General features: G+C 39.0%; 1 protein-coding gene across 1 annotated transcript in view; it reads right to left on the bottom strand.

The window, feature by feature from the left end:
* Positions 1 to 12,283, bottom strand: part of NDC1 (NDC1 transmembrane nucleoporin) — a 47,297-nt gene extending 35,014 nt beyond the window's left edge. Inside the window, exons 1-6 of the mRNA XM_061186570.1 lie at positions 12,158 to 12,283; positions 10,537 to 10,657; positions 7,844 to 7,945; positions 5,204 to 5,378; positions 3,951 to 4,089; positions 660 to 768 (exon numbers count right to left, since the gene is read on the bottom strand). Coding sequence (XP_061042553.1) covers positions 660 to 768; positions 3,951 to 4,089; positions 5,204 to 5,378; positions 7,844 to 7,945; positions 10,537 to 10,657; positions 12,158 to 12,214 — 703 coding nt within the window. The 5' untranslated portion in view covers positions 12,215 to 12,283. The remainder of the gene's footprint in view (positions 1 to 659; positions 769 to 3,950; positions 4,090 to 5,203; positions 5,379 to 7,843; positions 7,946 to 10,536; positions 10,658 to 12,157) is intronic.
* Between the last annotated feature and the right edge of the window lie 9,562 nt (positions 12,284 to 21,845).

The raw sequence follows: 21,845 nt of genomic DNA, 5'->3' as shown, positions 1-21,845 counted from the left end.
CCCCCTTCTCCCTTCCCTCTAGCCCCTGGCAACCACTATTCTACTTTCTATTTCTAAGAGTTTGACTACTTTATTTATTTATATATTTTAAAATATTTATTTATTTATTTATTTATTTATTTATTTTGGCTGCGCCAGGTCTTAGTTGTGGCACACAGGATCTTCGTTGCGGCATGCAGACTCCTAGTTGTGGCATGCATGTGGGATCTAGTTCCCCAACCAGGATCAAACCTGGGCCCCCTGCATTGGGAGTCTGCAGTCTTACCCACTGGACCACCAGGGAAGTCCCTTGACTATTTTAGACACCTCGTATAAGTGGAATCATGTAGTATTTGTCATTTTGCGCCTGGCTTATTTCACTTAGTATAATGTCCTTAAGGTTCATCCATGTTGTAGCATGTGACAGGCTTTCCTTCTTTTTTAAGGTTGACTATTATTCCATTGTATGTATACACCACATTTTCTATAACAATATTCTCTCTTAACTAGTCTTTGAACGTTTGAATCTAAATCTAAACATTTAATCGAAACAAGCAATCAGCTGGGCTAATCACATACCTACAATTGTAGGAAATATATAAATACAATCAAGAATGACTTTGATATTTTCTGAGCTGTGAGCTAATACATATACTGTATCAAAAAGCAGAAATTCTTACCAAGAAAATAATACACAATGCAGAAATTTCTAAGCAGGAACAGCGATTCCACACAACTATGCTTAACTAGCAAAAGCAGAGACCTCCTGAAGCGCAAGAACTTGTATTGCTGTGGAAGAAAAGAAAACCAGAAACAAATGACATTCAAACAGAGGTTCTTTTTTATTCCAAAGCAAGCACATAACTATAACAGTCCACACATAAAACATAATCGCTGCATAAAAAGACAAAGTTTATTCCAGAGGTAAAAAAATCATCCATTTCAGATGTTAAAGTATTTAATATTTACATTATACAACATCTCATTGATATGAGATCAGAAATGAGAAAATTAACAATATCAATCTATACTTATAGTAAGGACTACAGAGATGGAGTAAGTACAAAAAACATAATAATAATTACAACAATAGCAGCTAACATTCTTTGGATGCTTACCACATACCAGGTAGTGTTCCAAGCACTTTAAATGCATTAATCCATTTAAACCTCACAACAACCCCATGAAGGAGGTTCTATTATTATCCCCATCTTACAGATGGGAAAACCAAGGCACAGAGAGGGTAAGTAACTTAACCAGTGTTACCAGCTAGCAAAAGAAAAATCTGCGATTTTAATGCAGGCAGGCTGGCTTCAGAGCCTGCAACCTTAAAGATAATGTATGCTGCCTCTACACTAAAATTTTTCACATGCTGTTTGCAGAAAAACAGGAGGTAGTGAAGAAGACACGACACTAAGAATTGGGAGACCCGAGTTCTAGTGCTTCCTCTTTCTGTATAACACTAAGTCAGCCTCGTCTCCTATCTAATTATCTGTGAGACAAGAAGGCTGAACCAGCTAAATGGTTCCTTAGTGGGTACCTTCCAATGCTAACAACCTAAGAGAAAAGAATCAAATATGAAAAAATATGAAATGTTTTTCCTGAAAAAATTACACTTCTTGTGAAACAAGAGTTGTCGGCCCTAAAAATGTCAATGGAAAAAATATTTTTTAAATTATTGGAAAGAATCTAAGGAAACCCAAAGAACCAAAGATGGACTTCCCAAATTCTGGTCCTCTTTTGTGTTTATATTAAGGCTGATCCTTCTCTAAGGATTTCAGAAGCTAAAGGACAGCAAAGAATTATAGTCCTTAGGTAGAGGTTATGTCTTCATACCACGTCTGCAGATTCCCATAGCATCTTACAAAAAGCAGCCCAGGTGAAATGAATGCTCGATCACTAACCATACAGCTTGAAGTATCCTGATTTATTCAGATATTTTCAAAGTCCAAGACATGGAATTGCACTATTCGATGCAGTTACTGGGTGCTACCACCATCTCACCTCAACCCCCCAATAAAAAGGGCATAGTCCCTAAACTATTCCTACTGCAGCTCTCACCTCCATCATCACTCACAAGGGTCCAGAGAGGCTAAGGAAGCAGGTAGACATTTCAGTAGATATGCAGAGAACAGCTAATATACCCTCTTCTTGCTCCCAAGCTGAAGTGTTTTTCAATTCCCTGTTGGGTTCTTCTGTGATTTGGCTATGAGCTACCCTGTACCTATTCAAATATTTACTATGTGCCAGGCTCTATAAATCTTATCTCATTTAATACTCTCAAATAGTCTTGTTGGCATATAACTTGCCAAGCCTGTCTTGGCATTAATTCATTTCTTTGTCCCCTACTCCATGCCAACGTTCTGCTTTTCCCTATCGGTCTGTCATTGAGAATTTAATAAGGGCAACAGAACTGGTTTTTGTAGCATAGGCAAGTTTATACAAAAAAAACCTAATGGACTAATGGTAAGTGGTTAAAATTACTAGCTTTTTAAAAACATCTAATTTTTCATACTGTTACATGAAAAAAGTAGTTACTGAATAATATGTACAATATAAAACTTTTATGAAAACCCCACCCCACAAAATATGTAGTATTATAGCTACTATATATATAAATGTACAGTAAAGGGTCTGGAAGAATACACAAGAATGAACCTAAGATTTTATCAAAAGCTATTACAAAAAATTTAGTAGTCAAATTTTACAAATGTGACAGTACATCGTAGAAACAATAATTTATCAGTACTGTCAATCCTGGACTCCCCTTGTTCACTCTTACACATCCGTGATGTTAAATAGGTGGTTACTTTCAACACAAGTCCATGGAGGAGCAAGATATTTGGGGGTAATCTCATTTTTCTCTAATTTTTTTTTTCTTCATTTCCTATATTCTTAACTATGTTTGGATCAAAGCTGATTCACCATGGGTATTTCTATACAGGATTTTGGGGGGTTTTCTCCTTTTGAAATTCTGAGGTGGCAAAGCTGACACTCTGCTTTAATTCACCTTCACAAGATGTGAAGAATTTGTAAATAGGACTCTTTGTTCATATACTCACAGACTGCAGGGAGATAAGGGCCAGATCCAGATAAGGGCCAGATCCTGTGAGCACTATCTCCTTGCAGTAGGTGTATTTTCATCAGATTGTTCTCAGGGATGCAACAGGCATGTGAAAATTTTAGTTAAACCAGGAGAATCCTAATCCGTCACACTCTCACACTTACACTCTTGTGGAACATCATTTATTTACATATCCCTCCCTCCCTACCAGACTGGGTCCTAGTGGGAAGGGGCTGGTCCTAACAGTTTTGCTCCAAAGCCCAGTACTCAGCATGCCCTAGAGTGGGAATGAAGCGAATAATAGCACAGTCAAGAATAGCAGCAACAGGCTGGGGAAAGCCTTGATGGCACCGGAAAAATCTCAACCCATCTTTCTCTCTCCTGCCAGAGGAAGAGACAGCTCCTACCAAACTAGTAGAATTTTTAAAACCTATCCCACTCAAACCAGTCAAAACTGTTTTATTTATGCACATCAAGCCTTGTTCTGAAAAGGATGAGACAGTAACTGACATTCTATACTTAGTTGTACATTCTCAAGCTTATGAGGTTCTTAGGTTCAAAAAGAAGCTGGCAGCTGCACAGAGGTACTTTGCATGAATGTCATCATCATCCTCCCCCAGCCCTGCTAGGTCACAGCAACTGCCACTACCTAGCAGGGAGGGAAAGAGTGGAACAAAGAGGTATTCTGAGAGTGGCAGCAGGAAGGGCAACTGCAGCTCTCAAACAGACACTGAAGTCTCATGAAGACAAAGATCTCCTCTCCAAATGGCATTTTGAGGATCTCAGTCCCAAGTTTTGCTGATCAAATCTTGAATTAATCAGATGATGCCAGTTATATATACAAACACCAAGGCAATTTTAACTCTGCCAAATTCTGACATAAAGTAATGCTCAAATCATAGCTTACCTGTATGATGGGAAATGGAAGATAGTTCATGTTGTTAATAAAATACAGGAGGCTATAGCTACAGCCCATAAATGCTCCAGCCAGCAGAAAAAAAAGGTGATACTCATTTAAGCAAGTTTGTGCAGCAGGGCTATCTAAGCTGAAGGGGAAAAATTAGGTTATTAATTCAACAGTCAGGGACACATATTACTATTTTAGGCTCATTATTTACTGAAGGCAAAGCTTTGACTTAATTACTTAAGAAATGCCCCAAATTCTAACAAAGGAGTTAAGTGTGGGCAAAAGATTAACAAAACCCTTTTCCCTGATGCATGAGAACTTGACCTTTAGTTAATGCTCTAGCTCTGCTCCTCCAGAAATTTGGTAAGGGTAAGAAAGTCCCCTGTGACAGTAAGCAATGGTGCTTATGAGTTGGTAAATTGCATCTGGACTGAAGAATTCTAAATAAAGGCTATAACCTGATAGAGATGCTGTAACTTTGGGCTTCTCTCTGTGTTGCTCTTATAACTAGGCAATCCCTCACGGGGACCCTTTTCACTAAAGAAAATTTATTGCATTAGGAAAAAAACTTGCCTTATATAATGTAACTGGGGGACAAAAGGAAATCAAGTATTCAGTAGCAGTCATGAATACTGTCTTAAAGTCATTGGATAACAGAGAACTTAAGATGATTTTTTTGACTTTTAAAGTCAGAATATAAACTTGAAATTTACATCAATGCCATCTGTTCAAGAACTGTGTAAGTTTCGAAATTATAAAAGTTCTCTACTGAAGAAGGTATTCTTCTCATACTGTCCTTCCTTCAAACCCCAACCGAAATACCACCTCCTCCAAGAAGCCATGTGTGGATCCCTCCCTGCCTTCTGAACCCCCAGAGGTTTTATCTGCACATTTCACTTTCTTCCTACTAAATCCTATTTCTCATACATTCCTATTTCTCTCCTATTATATCCATTTGCGTCCAGGTCTTAAATCCCCTACTGTTCTCAACTCTCAAGGAGCTTACAGTCCATGTGTGAATCATGCTAACAAATCCAACAGCATTTAGCATAGCACCTTGTACAAAATAAATGGTTTAAAAAAATTGTTGAATTCAACAAACATAAAACATCAAAAACATTCGATGTATGTAAAAAAGCGCTTTTTACTGAAGTCCGGAAAGTAAAGGACATCCATAAACTATTAATGTATATAGGTCACTTTGGGCTTAGTAACTAAACAAGCACCCTTATAAAAAATATATGTAATATTACCTCTCAGTAGCAGAGCAGGGAACCACAAGAAAACTGTATTGACCCTTGGTTATCACCGCAGCACACCAAGCCATCATCATTCCCATTGCAGCATGAATAAAGGAGTGCATGAGCTGCTGAGGATGAATGATCTTCCCTATCAGTGCCAGTCTCGAGCAGGGAATGGAAGGCACAACTGCAAACAAAACACGTGACTGTGGCTTTATAATCTGCAGCATATGAAATTAGAGGACTTAAACTATTCCCTCTCATCTTTGCACAAATATGCCAAAGGGCAGGAAGAAACCCAGAGTCAATGTAAAATATAGTACAGAAAAATACCAAGTTAAAAATTCTTAGTTAAAATAATTTGAAAAAAGACTGAATACAAACAGATGCACAAAGAAAAAGAAAAACCAAAGGATCTAGAGAGGTGAAACCTAAGTATAGTATGATTAACATTTTTCAATTCTTTTAAATTAAGATTTCCTGATAGCTCAAATAGTGCCTACCCTGGCACTCCCCTCACTGCCATAAAGGAATAAACAATAATAATTTTTAGATAGTGCTTGCCCTCCAGCAAGTTATCCTTATTTCAGCATTTTAAATTGTCAATATATAGTCCATCTGTGAAAAATAAACCACAAACCAGGTAACTAATGATAACACTGAATACTAAAATAAATGCTTGCATGGGAATTTCTAATACTGCTCTGATAATCCTAAAAGGTTTTCAGAAGTGAGCTGGGGGAAGCAAGTGTGGGTGGGAGGTGAGGGGTGCTGACTTTTGAAAACAGTTGGCACAGGGTTCCCTGGCCTATCTTTGTACACATTCTTCTTTTGATACACACCAAGAGATTGTGGGGAGGTGCAAAATTAAGTATAAAGGGAGAGGGCTTAGGTGCTTTACAATTTGGGGAAGAGGCTGCTATCACCTTCCCCTCCCCACCAGAGATGCCCACAAGGCCTACTGACTGTGTAACTGACTTATATTCTGACTCATTCTCTGAACATACCAAACCTTCTCATGTCATTAAGCCTTTTTATATGATACACCTTTTCCCTAAAACATCATTTTTCTTCCGTGTCTACTTAACACAGCTCATTCTTTAAGGTTTGGTTCAAGCATCACCTCCTCCAGGAAGCTCCCCATGCTGGGTAAATGGTGCTTCTATATACGTCCATACTATCCACGTATTACTGTCTTTCTCAGCATTAATTGTGATCCCCTGGGGACAACTGGGACCATACATCTCTTATCCCCACACAATGCATGGCATAAAGTAATACATAAGGAATGTTGAAGGAATGAGCCAAAGTGACTAGTCAGGCTTTAAGAATGACTAGACGGGGACTTCCCTGGTGATCCAGTGGTTAAGACTCCTCACTTCCAATGCTGGGGGCACGGGTTCAATCTCTGGTCGGGGAACTAAGATCCTGCATGCCGCGTGGCGAGGCCAAAAAAAAAAGAATGACTAGCTGGAGAGCCCTTGTCTGGCATCTAAATCTAGATGACCCAGGTACATGGGACAGTGTGAAAGAACACATGCTGTAAACCAAGAGGTTCTGTAGACGGCTTGAAAAGAAAAAGAGATCCATCAGCCAGTAGTGAGGGATTAGAAAAGCAAAGGAAAAGGGTGTACTATAAAATCCAGAGAACAATGTGACATTTTATACCATATCTAACAAGGAGGTACTAAAGAGCTAAAAAGAAGAATGATGTTATAGTGAAAAAAAGAAGTATCAGAAAAAGCTTCTCATTTTACCTCAAGACAGATTTAAGGAATCTGAAACAGCAGGAAGAGCAAGAAGAGAAATTGACAAAAAGTAAAAAGCTCTGAAATCTAACAGGTGATTCTCCCAAGGCAAAACATATGATATTTTAAATTTTGTTGGAAAACCATAGAATTATAGACTTCAATATTTGAAAAGGACCTTAGAAATCATCTGGTCTTGATCTCTTACTCTATAAAGGAGTTATTTTTATAATATATCTGCTGAATCACAACTTTAACACCAGCTGTGAATTATTAAAGGTCTAAATTTTTGTATATCATAAAGTACACATTAAAAAAAAGTACCATTTTATCCTTTTTTTTTTTTTTTGCCACGCTGCGTGGCACATGGGATCTTAGTTCCTTGACCAGGAATTGAACCCACGCCCCCTGCATTGGAAGCTCGGCCACCAGGGAAGTCCCTTAACCATTTTTAAGTGTATAGTTTTCTGGTATAAGTACACTCACATTGTTGTGCAACAATCACCACCATCCACCTCCAGACTTTTCCATCCTCCCCTGTACCCATTAACTCTATACCCATTAAACAATTGCCCATTCCCTCCTCCCTCCAGCCCCTGGCAACCACCATTCTACTTTGTGTCTCTACGAATTTGACTACTCTAGATACCTCATATATATAAGTGGAATCATCCAATATTTGTCCTAAGAGTTCTAATTATTTTTTTAAAAACAGAGAATGTATTGGTCAAATAAATTTTATGGTAAGACATTCAAAGCATATATAATAATTCTGTATACATTTTTTAAACTCTGACATAAAACACAGCCTCTGATGTACACATCCACATACAAAATGCATTGAGTCTGCCCTTAGTAAAATAAATTCAGATATTTTAAAGATGGTTAATATTTGAAAACTCACCTGTATAGAACTCCACATTGAAAATACTTATTATTACTATTACCACTGACAGCAGCAGAAGGTAAAAGATTATATAGGAACTATACAGATCACTGAAAGAATCTAAAACACAAGAGAGATGAATTAGTAAGTTCATTCAGTCATATAGTCATGTTTAGTATACTGCAATAGAAAAGGGGCTTGAACCACAACTATAATTTTAATTTTAAAAGTTATCTTTTATTTAAAAATTTACTCATACACTGCTGATGGGTCCTATAGGACATCAACTCAAGAACTACATACAGCGCGAGTTATTTGGACCAAGTTCCAGGTCCTTTAACATTATACTAGAATTTCTTTTAGATGACCCAGATGTTAACATCAGACAAAATAATACCATATGCAAACATTTTATCACGTGAAACAGAGAAGTACCACATTTAGTAATATACCAACAAAGTTTCTTTTTAAAATGTAAATAATATTTTTCAGATCTCTTCTTAATAAATGCAATTAGTCCCTACAGCTAGAAAAAAGTAGCATTTCTAGAAATAGCATAATCCATAAATCATCCAAATGAGCCAAATTAAAAACAAAAATCATGATGTCCCTGTGAAATACTAATACATTCACATTTTAGAGTAGTTCAACAATCAATATTCCATTTAAAAAATGCAGTAAAGTTTAAAATACGTACATATTATGCCTAAAAACATGAACAAGAAATATAAAAATAAGGACATATGTTTGTTAAATAAACTAAGACTTAATAATGAAACCAATTATTTTTAAAATTTTAATTCAGTTACCAAAATTATTGAAAAATATTTATTCAGTATCCACAATTAAACTCCTCAAGCATTATACTGAGATAAAAGAGTGAAAGAACTGATTCATGTGACTGGAAATAAGGAAGGAAGGACTACAGTTTCTCTGTAAAGACTTTGTGAAGCAAAAGTTTAAGAATACAAGTAATATTTGATGAGAAAAATGGCATAAATCAAATCCAATCTGAAGAGAAAGTGATACTAGGATACCCTTGGGCCATGAAATGGCAGAAAGTGTTTATCTCAAGTGCCAGTACTGAACAATCGGTAATGGCTCTAGATTACAATATTGAAATATTCTGAGGTTGCAACTAGACAGCCCAGCTCATGAGTGATGCAGATGCAGCAAGGTGGTTACAGAAATACTTGCCATCCTTGTGCTGGCTAATGGCTTAATTTCATTTGACCTGTGAGACTCACCCAAGAAGTGATTGATATGTTTCAACAAAAAACTTAAAATGACTTTAACTCTTTAGCAGCAATATCTCTCCAAAGGTCACAAGGTAAAGCTTTTAACTCTTTGAAAATTGGCATTTCTTCAGAAAAATTAAATTAACAACATACTTCCCACTTTCCAAAGCAAAAGAAATTTATTGTTACTGTTTCTGAGAGGGAGGGAAAAAAAGAATTTCAAGAGTATTTGTGCTTCTAGGCCTTAGGCAAGACTTTAAAGACTTCAAAACCTACTCTGGGAACATTTCTCTCTTTTTATTTTTTTAATTCTAGTGTGGCAGAGTGGAAAAACATAGGTTTGAAGTCAGAGACCAATATTCAAATCCTAGTTCAGTTATTCACTAGCTGTGTCTCTGCACAGACTTATAACCTGAGTCTCAGTTCCCTCATTTAAGTAGGGATACTACGTCATTATTATACAAGGTTGTAGGAAGGATAAGAAGTATTATACTTAAGGTACTTAGCATGGTGCCTGGCACATAGTAGGCAGCAATAATTGGTAGCTATTATTAACATAAAATAGTTATAGTTTAATGAATTTATTAATTTTATCTCCAAGGATTTGGAGAAACATTAGCCTGCTCCAATCTTTTCCTCCTCATCAATCTTTCAGTTTAACTCTATGTTCCTTAGTCTTTCCTCCTTTTCTCTCTTCTCATCTTTCTTATCAGCCACAATATAGAAATATTTTTTTAATATATTTCATGTATCAGATTCCAGGGTATCATTCTTTTTTTTTTTTAATTTATTTATTTAATTTATTTTTGGCTGCACTGGGTCTTCACTGCTGCCCACGGGCTTTCTCTAGTTGCGGCGCGCAGGGGCTACTCTTTCGTAGCGGTGTGCGGGCTTCTCATTGCGGTGGCTTCTCTTTGTTGCAGAGCGCGGGCTCTAGGCACATGGCTCAGTAGTTGTGGCACACAGGTAGTTGCCCCGTGGCATGTGGGATCTTCCTGCACCAGGGATCAAACCCGTGTCCCCTGCTCTGGCAGGCGGATTCTTAACCACTGCACCACCAGAGAGTCCCAAAGTAGTCTTAATTTTAGACAAACTTTTTAAAAAGGTATGTCATATTTTCTACCTACAATTTTTAAATATATAAAAGGAATAGTTCACTTCCTTAAAAAGACAACCTCAATAAAGCTGCCAAATAGAAGAGACAAATAAACAAAATTAGGTTTTTATTTATGTGGTCTTCTAATGATCGTTCTGTTCATGTGATAATACTACACAGTCTCTGATGTGTCTACTAATCTTATTATATAGTGAAAAGGCCTATGTTAGGAAGGGAATGCCTTAAGAATACCTCAAAGTGAATGTTTTGTCATTGTCAATACAGCAATTAAAATAAATTATTTAAAACATAATGCGATTTTTATGTTGAGAAGTGGGTCCTGTAAATTTGTTTTCCCCAAACTGAGTATCACTTACCAGACAGCCACTGTATAGGATGAAATAAATCAATGCTGCTGAAGATGACAAATACTGTGGTACAGATGGGCAGAAGCAGCACTGACCAGACAATACTTGTAACTATCCTCCAGCCCAAAACCTATAATTAAACAAACAAAAATCCCTCAATCATGAAGTCAGTTAAACTATTTCAGTTATTTCAGTTATGCAAAACCTATCTTTTCATACAGGATGTTAATCACTAATATTTACACCCAGATCACAGTCCATGCAGCTACAGATAAACGCTAACGGTTACTACTATTAGTAACACTACACACCACTCCAGAAACTTGTAGTATCAGTGAACTGATGCTTGTTTTAGTCCAGAGTCAGATGTCACATTAAATATCACACTTTGGGGGGTGAGGGAGGTCTCAATTAGTTTACAACTGTACTTTACAGCAACTTATACTTGTCTTTCTAGGTTTGATAGATGTGTCAATATCTGAAAGTGTATTCATTTTCCAGGAACCAACTGTATATTGTAATTGTGTTTATTAGATATGAGCTCCTTACTGGGCAACTACTGCATTGTATTCATGTCTGACTCACCAGTGCCTACCATATGAGGCACAAGATTTACTGCTGAATACTTGAACACAAGAAGAGATACTGAGGCATTTTAAGCACGCAAGTGACGATCAGATTTATATTTTGGAAGGTAAAACACCCTTGTGTCTGTAAGGTGGCTATAATGAAGATGGATCAGAGGGGACAAGACACAGACAGGAGACAAACAGGAGGCAGTCCACCCCAATTGCCCAAGCCAAAGATTACAGTGTCTGAAGGAAGGCAGTGGTAAAGAGAAAGTAAAAAAAAAAAAAAAAAAAAAAAAAAAACTGCAGCCACGTTTCTGACATACAATCTACAGGACATCGATGACTGATAATACAGGTGGTAAAGAACAGGTAAGACTTAGTAACCTGGGATACAAAGTAGATGGCAGTGCCGCTGTGGTAGAAGCACTGTCCTAAAAGGGATCTTACTCCTATATCTCTGTGCCCTCCACAGAATGGAGGAAGAACTGTTGATTGGACTTCAACAAGGAAGTACCTCCTCTTCTCGAGCCCACAGTGCACACATTCCTCTAATTTGACAAAACACCTGTCCTGCTCACCTAGTCCCCAAGACCAGCCTCTGCTAAGGTCATACCACATTCTTTCCGATTCCGGATATTCCTTCCCGCTTCTTATCCCAAGTAATCAACAAGTTATTAATTGTGCACCTAGCAGAGTTGCATACAACTCTTCCCCATTCTCTGCCAACTCCCATGCAGGACATCCCTCCCACTATGACCAGCTTCCACTCAGGACCCCTCTCTCACGCCGTAACGAGTTTGCACTCAGGACGCTCCGCACACACACAACTTGTAACCAACTTTCCCTAGTACGCCCGTGCCCTCTGTAACCAGCTTCCACTCAGGACGCCCCCCACAACCCTGAAATAAGTCGCTTGGGTCGCCCCCTCCCCACGCACTCCCCACACTACACTCGAGCCAGCCCCGCCCCCGTCCAGCGCGCACGCGCGACCAGAGCCCGCACGCCCAGCCCGACCCCCGCAGCTGCCGAGCGCCTGCCACAGTGCGCGCAGCACTCACGCGCCACAGGATGTCCCGCGGCCCGCCGGCGCACGGCCGACTCGCAGCAGTGACCATGGTGATGGCGGCCCCTACTCTGAAAGGTGCAGGATACAGTGAGCCCACCCGCCACCGCAGTTCAAAGGGAGGAAGGCCCCCCGAGGGCCCCATTGGGGCTGTCTCAGACGCTGCCTGAGCGAAGCCCGGCCCAGGCCCCAACCCATCCCTTCGAGGTTCCGTCTGGACCGGCCCAACGGGCCAGAACCGCCCCGCAGACACGTCCCCCAAAGGGGGCTGGGACTCCAGGGCCCGCCCTCTGGAGTCCAAAACGTCTCTCCGAAGCAGGGTCCGGCGGGGCGCCAGAAACTGGGGGCAGCTCTGCATGCTGGGAACTGTAGTCTCTACGGCCCTCTGAGTAAGGGGGAGCGTTGCATTCTGGGACTGGGAGTTCCAAAGTACAGCATGCTGGGAGTCGAAGTCTTCCCAGCGGTCCCTTGTGCCATGCTGGGAATCGTAGTCGTATATAAAGCAGCTTCTAATCACAGTGCTGATTATCAGAATTCTGTAATTAGAAAGACCTGGCAAAATGATTTGCCTTCATTTCTTCCGCTCTTACTTTATCAACCTCCTGAAAGTGAAATCAAAGGATGCTGTGGCCCTCTCCACAAAGGTACTAATTTTACTGAAATGAAAATCTCTCTTTCCCTAGAGGTGCATTTGGTTTCCTAAGATCTGGTTTCTAGCTCCAGCTCTGCCACTTGCTAAGTGGAATATCTTGACCCTCCCTGAGCCTCCATTTCTTCATCTATAAAATAAGGATAAAAATAAATATGGCATCGGATGATGTTGTGAGGATGTACTAAAATGCTATACAAATATTGTCCTTAATTTCCTGCCAGTGAGGAAAAAGGCTTTTCACCAGCCTAAGTCCCACTTAATGAATCCTTCTCTGATTGCATTAGGCCTCAGTGAGATCCCCAGAGGCATATTGCTAACACATTTTAACACCCAGTTACATACCACAGACGATATTCAGTACTCTAGAAAGACAGATTCAGTGATTTACTGACTGAAGAAACTCATAGTCTGGTGAGAGTAATTGAGATCACACATACTGCTCTGCAATGTTTGCTAAAAGTGGTTTCTTGAGTTGTTTTAAGGTTGTATATCATATTCACTTCCAAAAACATGATAATATCAATCAAGTCTGACGTATTGCAGGACAAACTGGAAATAGAAAGGTAGATCAAGTCTCTGCCATGAAGAAACCTTCTATTTGGTGGTGGAGAGAGATTATAAAGAATCATTCTAGGGACTTCCCTGGTGGCGCAGTGGTTGAGAATCTGCCTGCCAACGCAGGGGACACGGGTTTGAGCCCTGGTCCAGGAAGATCCCATATGCCGCTGAGCAACTAAGCCTGTGTGCCACAACTATGGAGCCTGTGCTCCAGAGCCTGTGAGCCACAACTACTGAACCCACGAGCCACAACTACTGAAGCCCACGTGCCTAGAGCCCGTGCTCTGCAGCAAGAGAAGCCACTGCATTGAGAAACCTGCACACTGCAATGAAGAATAGCCCCTTCTCACCGCAACTAGAGAAAGCCCGCGCGCAGCAACAAAGACCCAATGCAAGCAAAAATTTTAAAATAATAATAATAAATTAATTAAAAATAAAATAAAATAAAATAATGAAAAAAAAAGAAGAATCATTCTAAATGAGTGTCCATAAACAGACCTCAGGTTACTTGCAATCAGATCCCTTTGTTTAGTTCCTTTGGTAAAGACTAGTAGTTGTCTACGCCAGTGTCTATTCTCCCCTTCTTTCTTAGTAGTAGACCGCCCCCCCTCCCACTTTTCACTGGGCCTGTGGCTACATTTCTCAGACTCTCTTGCAGCTAAGTGGAGCTAGGTAGCTGAGTTCAGGCCAGTAAAATATAATCAAAGTATTGCATGGTAGCCTCCCAGAAACCTCCCCTTAAAAGAGAGCTAGCTCTTGTTCTTTGCCACTTTCTTAATCCCTTCCTCTATCCAGCTGCATGGAACTTGGATGTGTTGCCTGCCATATTGAACCACAGGAAGAGGGTCACACTCTAGGCAAATTAGGTACTGAAATAAAAGGAGACTTGATTACTTGGAGCAATCATACTATTCTTGGGCTACCTGCCTTTACCTTCTGACTTAATTTATACAAGAGAGACAATTATTTATTGTTTAACCGACTTCTATTTTTACAGCACTTACTACAATCTGAAATCATATTGTGTAACTCCTTAGTTATTATCTTTCTTCCCACTAGTCTACAAGCTTCATGAGGGCAGGGACTTTGTCTATCTTGTTAATCATTATTTCCAAAATACCCTTAACATTAGTAGGTAGTCAATAAATATTTGTTAAATGAACAAAATAATGAATGGAAACAAGTAAGTGCATCAGATAGTGTCTGATTCAGGAAGACAAACTTTGTTATTTAAATCAAAGGGGGATTTAATTCAGAGAATTGATAACAAAAGTATTGGAAGGGCTAAAAGAGCATAGGGGAGAAAGAACAGGGTTGTAGTAGCAAAAGGAAGAAAGGAATTATTACCCAAATATCAGGAAGATGCTACTCCCTCTGCATTAGAGCTCATCAGCCCACATGCAGTGCTCAGCTGCTGAGGTAGTTCCATTACTGCTGTTAAAACCACACCATTTCTGTTGAGCAGGAACTAAGGAGCTAGTACCCTAGAGCTGTTGAAACCACCACAAGTCCCCACAACCATCTGCAGTTGCTCTCCAAGCTTTGGTTTCTTCATCAATAATAAAAAGATGTTGCAAGATGCTGTATTAAATTAGATTTTGTTTGTAAATTGTCTGCCACACAGTAGATTTTCAATATATGATAAATATGATTAGTAAGAAGATTAACAGGCTTTGGAGTCAGATAAACATGTGTGTGAATACCTGCTCTGCCACTTAGTAGCTATTTGATCTTGGGAAAGTCACTTTATCTTTCTTGGCTTATATGAAAAGAAGATTTAAAAGCATCCCTATGGGGCTTCCCTGGTGGCGCAGTGGTTGAGAATCTGCCTGCTAATGCAGGGGACACGGTTTCGAGCCCCGGTCTGGGAAGATCCCACATGCCGCGGAGCAACTAGGCCGGTGAGCCACAACTACTGAGCCTGCGCGTCTGGAGCCTGTGCTCCGCAACAAGAGAGGCCGCGATAGTGAGAGGCCCGCGCACCGCGATGAAGAGTGGCCCCCGCTTGCCCCAACTAGAGAAAGCCCTCGCACAGAAACGAAGACCCAACACAGCCAAAAATAAATAAATCAATTAATTAATTTAAAAAAAAAGAAAAAAAGAACCTCTGCTTTAAAAAAAAAAAAAAAAAGCATCCCTAAGGACACCGAAAGCATACTAGAAAGACACATGCACTAAATAGATGAAACTATAACCTAATCCTCCAAAATGGAATAAAATTAATTAAGAAAATGATACAAAAGATGAAAGAACAACACTAATTAGTACTAGAAAAACTCAGGATTATGATATAGAACACCAGGAAGAAATAGATATATAGGAATAGAAATATAGGAAATATATAGCAATAGAATTATCTATATAACAAACACATGAAAGGGTGCTCAACATCACTAATCATCAGAGAAATGCAAATCAAAACTACAATGAAAAAAAAAAAACTACAATGAGGTATCACCTCACACCAGTCAGAATGGCCATCATCAAAAAATCTACAAACAATAAATGCTGGAGAGGGTGTGGAGAAAAGGGAACCCTCTTGCACTGTTGGTGGGAATGTAAATTGATACAGTCACTATGGAGAACAGTATGGAGGTTCCTTAAAAAACTAAAAATAGAACTACCATATGACCCAGCAATCCCACTACTGGGCATATACCCTGAGAAAACCATAATTCAAAAACAGTCATGTACCACAATGTTCATTGCAGCTCTATTCACAGTAGCCAGGACATGGAAGCAACCTAAGTGTCCATTGACAGATGAATGGATAAAGAAGATGTGGCACACATATACAATGGAATATTACTCAGCCATAAAAAGAAACGAAATTGAGTTATTTGTAGTGAGGTGGATGGACCTAGAGTCTGTCATACAGAGTGAACTAAGTCAGAGAAAAACAAATACCGTATGCTAACACATATATATGGAATCTAAAAAAAAAAAAGGTTCTGAAGAACCTAGGGGCAGGACAGGAATAAAGATGCAGTTGTAGAGAATGGACTTGAGGGCAAGGGGAGGGGGAAGGGTAAGCTGGGATGAAGTGAGAGAGTGGCATGGACATATATACACTACCAAATGTAAAATAGATAGCTAGTGGGCAGCAGCCGCATAGCACAGGGAGATCAGCTCAGTGCTTTGTGACCACCTAGAGAGGTGGGATAGGGAGGGTGGGAGGGAGGGAGACGCAAGAAGGAGGGGATATGGGGATATATGTATACGTACAGCTGATTCACTTCGTTATAAAACAGAAACTAACACACCATTGTAAAGCAATTATACTCCAATAAAGATGTTAAAAAAAAAGAAAAAAAAAAAAGAAAGAAAAAATAGAAACAGACCCATAATAGAGACAATAATCAAAGCCAATTTTGTTTGTTGAAGAGATAGATGAAAGAAAAAGTAAATACACATTACCAAAATCACATATGAAAAAATGAATACCTTACGAGTCTACTCTTACTGAAAATAAAATATTATGAATAGCTGTAAAAAAAAAAAAGAGTATCTATGTAAATAGATATATAGGAATATAAGAATAGAAATATAGGAAAAATCACTATAGAAATGAAGGTTGAACTAGGAGGACCTCAGGAGCAAAGAAACAGAAGATTAATGCCATAAAAAAGGGAAGGACATTTTTCAACCAAAAATGAAAAAAGAAAGAAACAAAAAGGATTTTTAAAAAGCAATAAATAAAGAAGATAGGCAAAGATGATCTAACAAATGAATAATGGGAGTCCCTGAAGAATCTGGACTCTCATTTTTAACCACCACTCTCTCCCAACGAGGTAAGGAATATGGGAATTACTTTTTGCTCAAATTTTCCTAATATTTTTAAATGAGCCATCATTTTCCTAAAGTTTTCTTTTCAAAACCTTCACACTGTATAGTCCTGGGCATCTTATAGCCTGTTAATGTTACGGGGTGGTTGTCGTACATGACCCCTCTTTCTCCCCATCTGTAACCTTTTTAGTTTTAAATTCAGTCCTTTGAAGAAAGAAGGCTGCTGACTCTTGATAAAATGTGATTAGCTGTTTCCAAAGGCAAAATAAAAGACATTTATTTTAAAAGACAGCTCTTTGGACATCCAAAGTCTCTTGTGCAACAATATTTTGATGAATCAAGCAAAAAATAAATTCAAAACACATTGATGACATTTCCTAAGGGGGCATGGAAAACACATATTCCCCAGGATAAACATAAGTCATTACTATTTTTCTTTTACCAAACTGAAGCCTTGGGGAAGAATTTGAAAGGTTTAGCAAATTGAAAATGAGGCTCAAACTCCTCCTCCTTCCTTTGATACCCCCTCTCTGGAGCCAGGCTTCACCTCTTGATGGCTGTTTGGTGGATTAGATTTCAAAGGAAAGTGCAATGAAGAGAGAGGGAGAACCTTGAGGGAAAATCCACACAGTACAAACAAAGTATGTAATCCAGGCTTCAGAAATGACTTTTTCTTCCTTTTAAACTGGCCTGGGTTGTTTGCAAAGTCTGATTTAAACTTCTGCCAGTGACACAGAGACAGTAAAATGAAATCCATGGGTGAAGGTGAGGCTACTTGCTGCCTCATCTCCAAGTATATGAGGAAGAGGCAGGATCAAAGGCAGGTAAAGGTTTTAGAGTCAGACAGATGCAGATTTGAATCCTAGCTCCCTGCTAATAGCAGGTTAGTGTGAGCAAGTAACAACCTCTTAGTGCACAAGTGTCCTCAACTGTAAAAAGGGGGGATACTAGTGTACACTGTCCTTTCTTTCTATCTACCTATCTAAATGGAGCCCCATTACCCACCTTCAGATAATGTGATGGTCATTAATACTGTTCACCAAGCATTTCAGGTCTCTTGTTTTCTAGGCATATAATAGGATTGCACTTCATGGCCTTCTTTAAAGTTAGGTATGGCCATGTGACACTTCTGGCCAATAAATTGTGAGCAGAAGTGACACGTGTCACTTACAGGTGGAAGATTTAATTGCCACTGAGAGACCCTCCAGAGCTCTCTTTTCCCCTGGCACAGTGACCAACAATATATGAGATGGTGCTCATTCCAACAACCCAGGGGCCTGAGTGACTACGAAGAACAGAGTTTCCCCGCCAATCTGTGGTGAACTTGTAACATGAGCAAGAAATGAAACTTTTTGTTTTAAACTGTTGAAATTTTGGAGTTGTTTATTACTGTAGAATAACCTAACCTATCCCAAATGATACAAATAGTGAGTCGATAAATACAGTTACCTGATGAGGGCTTGAAAACTCCTTGAAAAACTTGGTTTATGTTTTAGATATTACCTTATTAATTCACCCCACCAGCATTTACTCAGCAATGAGTATAGGTTGAGTGTAGGCCACACACTGTGCTGGGCCCTGGGGGTGTACATCAGAGCAGAGTCGCTGCTGTCAGGACCTTCCTGTCTAGTTAGTATACAAGGTCCTATCTTTAGACACTCATTCTCCTAAACCATACTCTCAACTAATACATCTGGTAGAACTGGCTATCAGTTTTTCGTTTATAAGTTGTTCTTGGAAAAAGGATGAGGACAGGTCTAAGACACTAAAACTGATCTTTTACAGACCCTCACCTCCTCACCAACACATCTTGTTTTCTCTTTCATGCCTCTACTTAAGCTGGACTCTATATCTTTGAATGCCATGTCTTCCATGAAGCATGGAATATCTCCTTCTGAAAAATCCTGTAATTCCACCATTCAGTGGATACGTGCTGCCTTGAGTAGCAGAGTAGAGAAAGAGCAAACTTCATAGCCGGACAATCCTACTTTCAAGTCCTAGCTTTGCCCCTCCCTTGCTGAAAAGGCTACAGATCTTGCTTTGGTTGAATGCTTATTATATACTGGGTACTGAAAATCATATTATATAAATTTAATTCTCACACTTGCCCTTCAAGATCAATTATATATATTATATGTGTGTGTGTGTGTATATATGTGTGTGTGTGTGTATATATATATATATATATATATATATATATATATATATACACACACATATAAATAAGATGTGCTCCCAGGCACTTAAGTCTACATACATATATATAGACTTTTACACAGGAAGCCAAGCAGAGAGAGGTAAAGTGAAGCAGGGATTCACACCCACATCTATGTGAAAATTTCAACTCTTTTATATAAATAATTTTTCACTCTGTGGTCTGTTTATTTGCTTGCTCACTCCTTTTTTGGTTTTAATATTTACAAAAGTTTGTACTTTTGTTCTAATCATTTCCTCTGTGTTACATCTTTAATCCCCTCTATTTGGGGAAGGCAACTATTGTCTATTTTTTCCTCTTATGAACAATATTGACATTATCTAGTAACTTCTTCCTCCTCCCCTTCTTCTCCAGCCCCAGGTTGGAAGCAATATTTTGGTTAATAACTATAAGGCAATCAGCAAGCTTTGTCTGCCTCTTATAAATGTTCTCCCCATTCTCTTTCTATTTTGTTAGTTATACTGTATATTTATTTTAAGGGCACATAACCGTTAAAAACTATATTCTTTCCCTTATAACCATCACTTATTCTTAGTTATACAAGTAAATATATTTAGTGCTCGCCACCTGTTATGTCAATGTCTCACTAGTCTGGTTGTCTGAGGTATGTTCCCTAGAAGATGCCTCAGAAAGGTCTCATGAGAATAGTCCCTGTGTTCTTCCACGTTGATAACATTTTGTCTGTGGCCTTCACACCTGAAAGTCGGTCGGTTTGGTTTCCTTTCTTTGGGTATCTTAGATATATTGTTACTCTATAGTCACCTAACATAAAGTGCTGTTGTCAAGTCTGATCACAGTCTGATTTTCTTTCCCTTATAAGTGAATTTGTCTTTTAGCCTGGATGCCCCAAATATCTTTTCTTTAAAATCCATTAATTTTACTAGAAGATGTCTCAGTATTGATCTTCTGGGTTGATTTCCCCAGGTACAAGGTGTGCCCTTTCTATATGCAATCTCGAGTCTTTTTAATTTTTTTTTCAGGGAAGTTTCTTTTATATAGTTTTTTTAGTATATTATTTCTCCTCCATTGCCCCATTATTCTTTTCTCCTTCAGGGACTTGTATAATACAGTTTTAGATATTTTTGCCTATCTTCTATATTTGTCATTTTCCCTTGAATTCTCAGATTTCTCTTTATTCATTTTGGAATTTAAATGTTTTCCTTCTTTTCACTTTTTATTCCCTTAAGGCATTATCTGTTGTGCAAAAACCATGTTACTCTTATATTCCTTCTAGTTCAGTCTTCACTTGTAAGATGAGTCTTCCCTTTTCTTTCCAATTCTTTCCTAAGTTTGATTACCTAATTTTTGCTTTCTAATTCTGACTTGTACTTTTCTTTCATACCTTGTAATATTTCCTTAATTTACTTTAGCTCATTTTGAAATATTGTTACAGTTTTCACCTGGTTTTGTGGGCATATCTTTCTGGAATGCTTTATTTCATTAAGGATGTTTTTCTGCTCCTTGTTCTCATTTTTCTTATAATAACTTCATTATGAGATTTCACTCCAGTCCTTTCTGTTGCTCATTTTTAGATGAAGTTAGTTTTCCTGCACATTTAGTGGGGAGGAGTGCATTAGGATAGCTTTGCTAAATTCAAGGCTCTACAGCTTCCTTGTCTATGTTTCCATGAAGTGGTCAGAAGAATGGCTTCATACTTTCCGAGATCTTCTGGCTCTGTTCCCCTCCCCAACTCTCATTTGGACTTCCCCTTCCTTTGTCCCAAATATCCCTGGCCTACCCTATTTGTAGTATATTCCCTGCGGCTTTCCAAAGTGTCCTGCAAAGACACTTTGTCTGGTTTTGAGGGTTCACAGGACCCGGGCTGCTCCAGCTTCTTCAGTCCTTACTTTGGACCCCTTGCCCTCATCAGCTGCAAACAGGGTTGTACAACCCCCTGCCCCCCGCAGTTCCAGCTGCTGTTCTCCTATTGGCCCACTGTACTTTCCAGGGAGTACCTATTTTGGGGTTCTCTTATTTTCAGATTTCTCAGACACTCTTTGCTTCCCCCTGCTTCTTTCCACAAAAATGCTGATACCATGCAAGTCTTCGAGCCACCAGTGGCTTCCACCTCCATGAATTTTGGGGTTTGTGGTGCTGTCTTGTCTCCCAGTTTTGTTATAGATGTCCATAGGTTTTTGGTTTTGCTATCCCAATTGCTCTGTGGCTTTTTTGTTGTTGTTGTTTGTTTGCTTATTTTGTTTTGTTTTGTTTTTAATGGGGGAATTCAGGGAGATTAAAAAATGCCACTGCTATCTTCCCAGAATGCTTTTCTCCCAATTCTTTATATAATGCCAACCAGTGAAATCAAACAGACAATGGACAAACCACCATCCACTAACTTTTCTAAAAGTAGGGGATTCCAAGATGTAATAGTTATCTATCTAAAACCCATTCTGGGGACTTTCCTGGTGCCACAGTGGTTAAGAATCCACCTCCCAATTCAGGGGACGCAGGTTTGATCCCTGGTCAGGG

This window comes from Eubalaena glacialis, chromosome 3, assembly GCF_028564815.1.
Source record: "Eubalaena glacialis isolate mEubGla1 chromosome 3, mEubGla1.1.hap2.+ XY, whole genome shotgun sequence".
Lineage (NCBI taxonomy): Eukaryota > Metazoa > Chordata > Mammalia > Artiodactyla > Balaenidae > Eubalaena > Eubalaena glacialis.
Note: the sequence above shows the minus strand (reverse complement) of the source record. Positions and strands in the feature narration are given on the sequence as shown.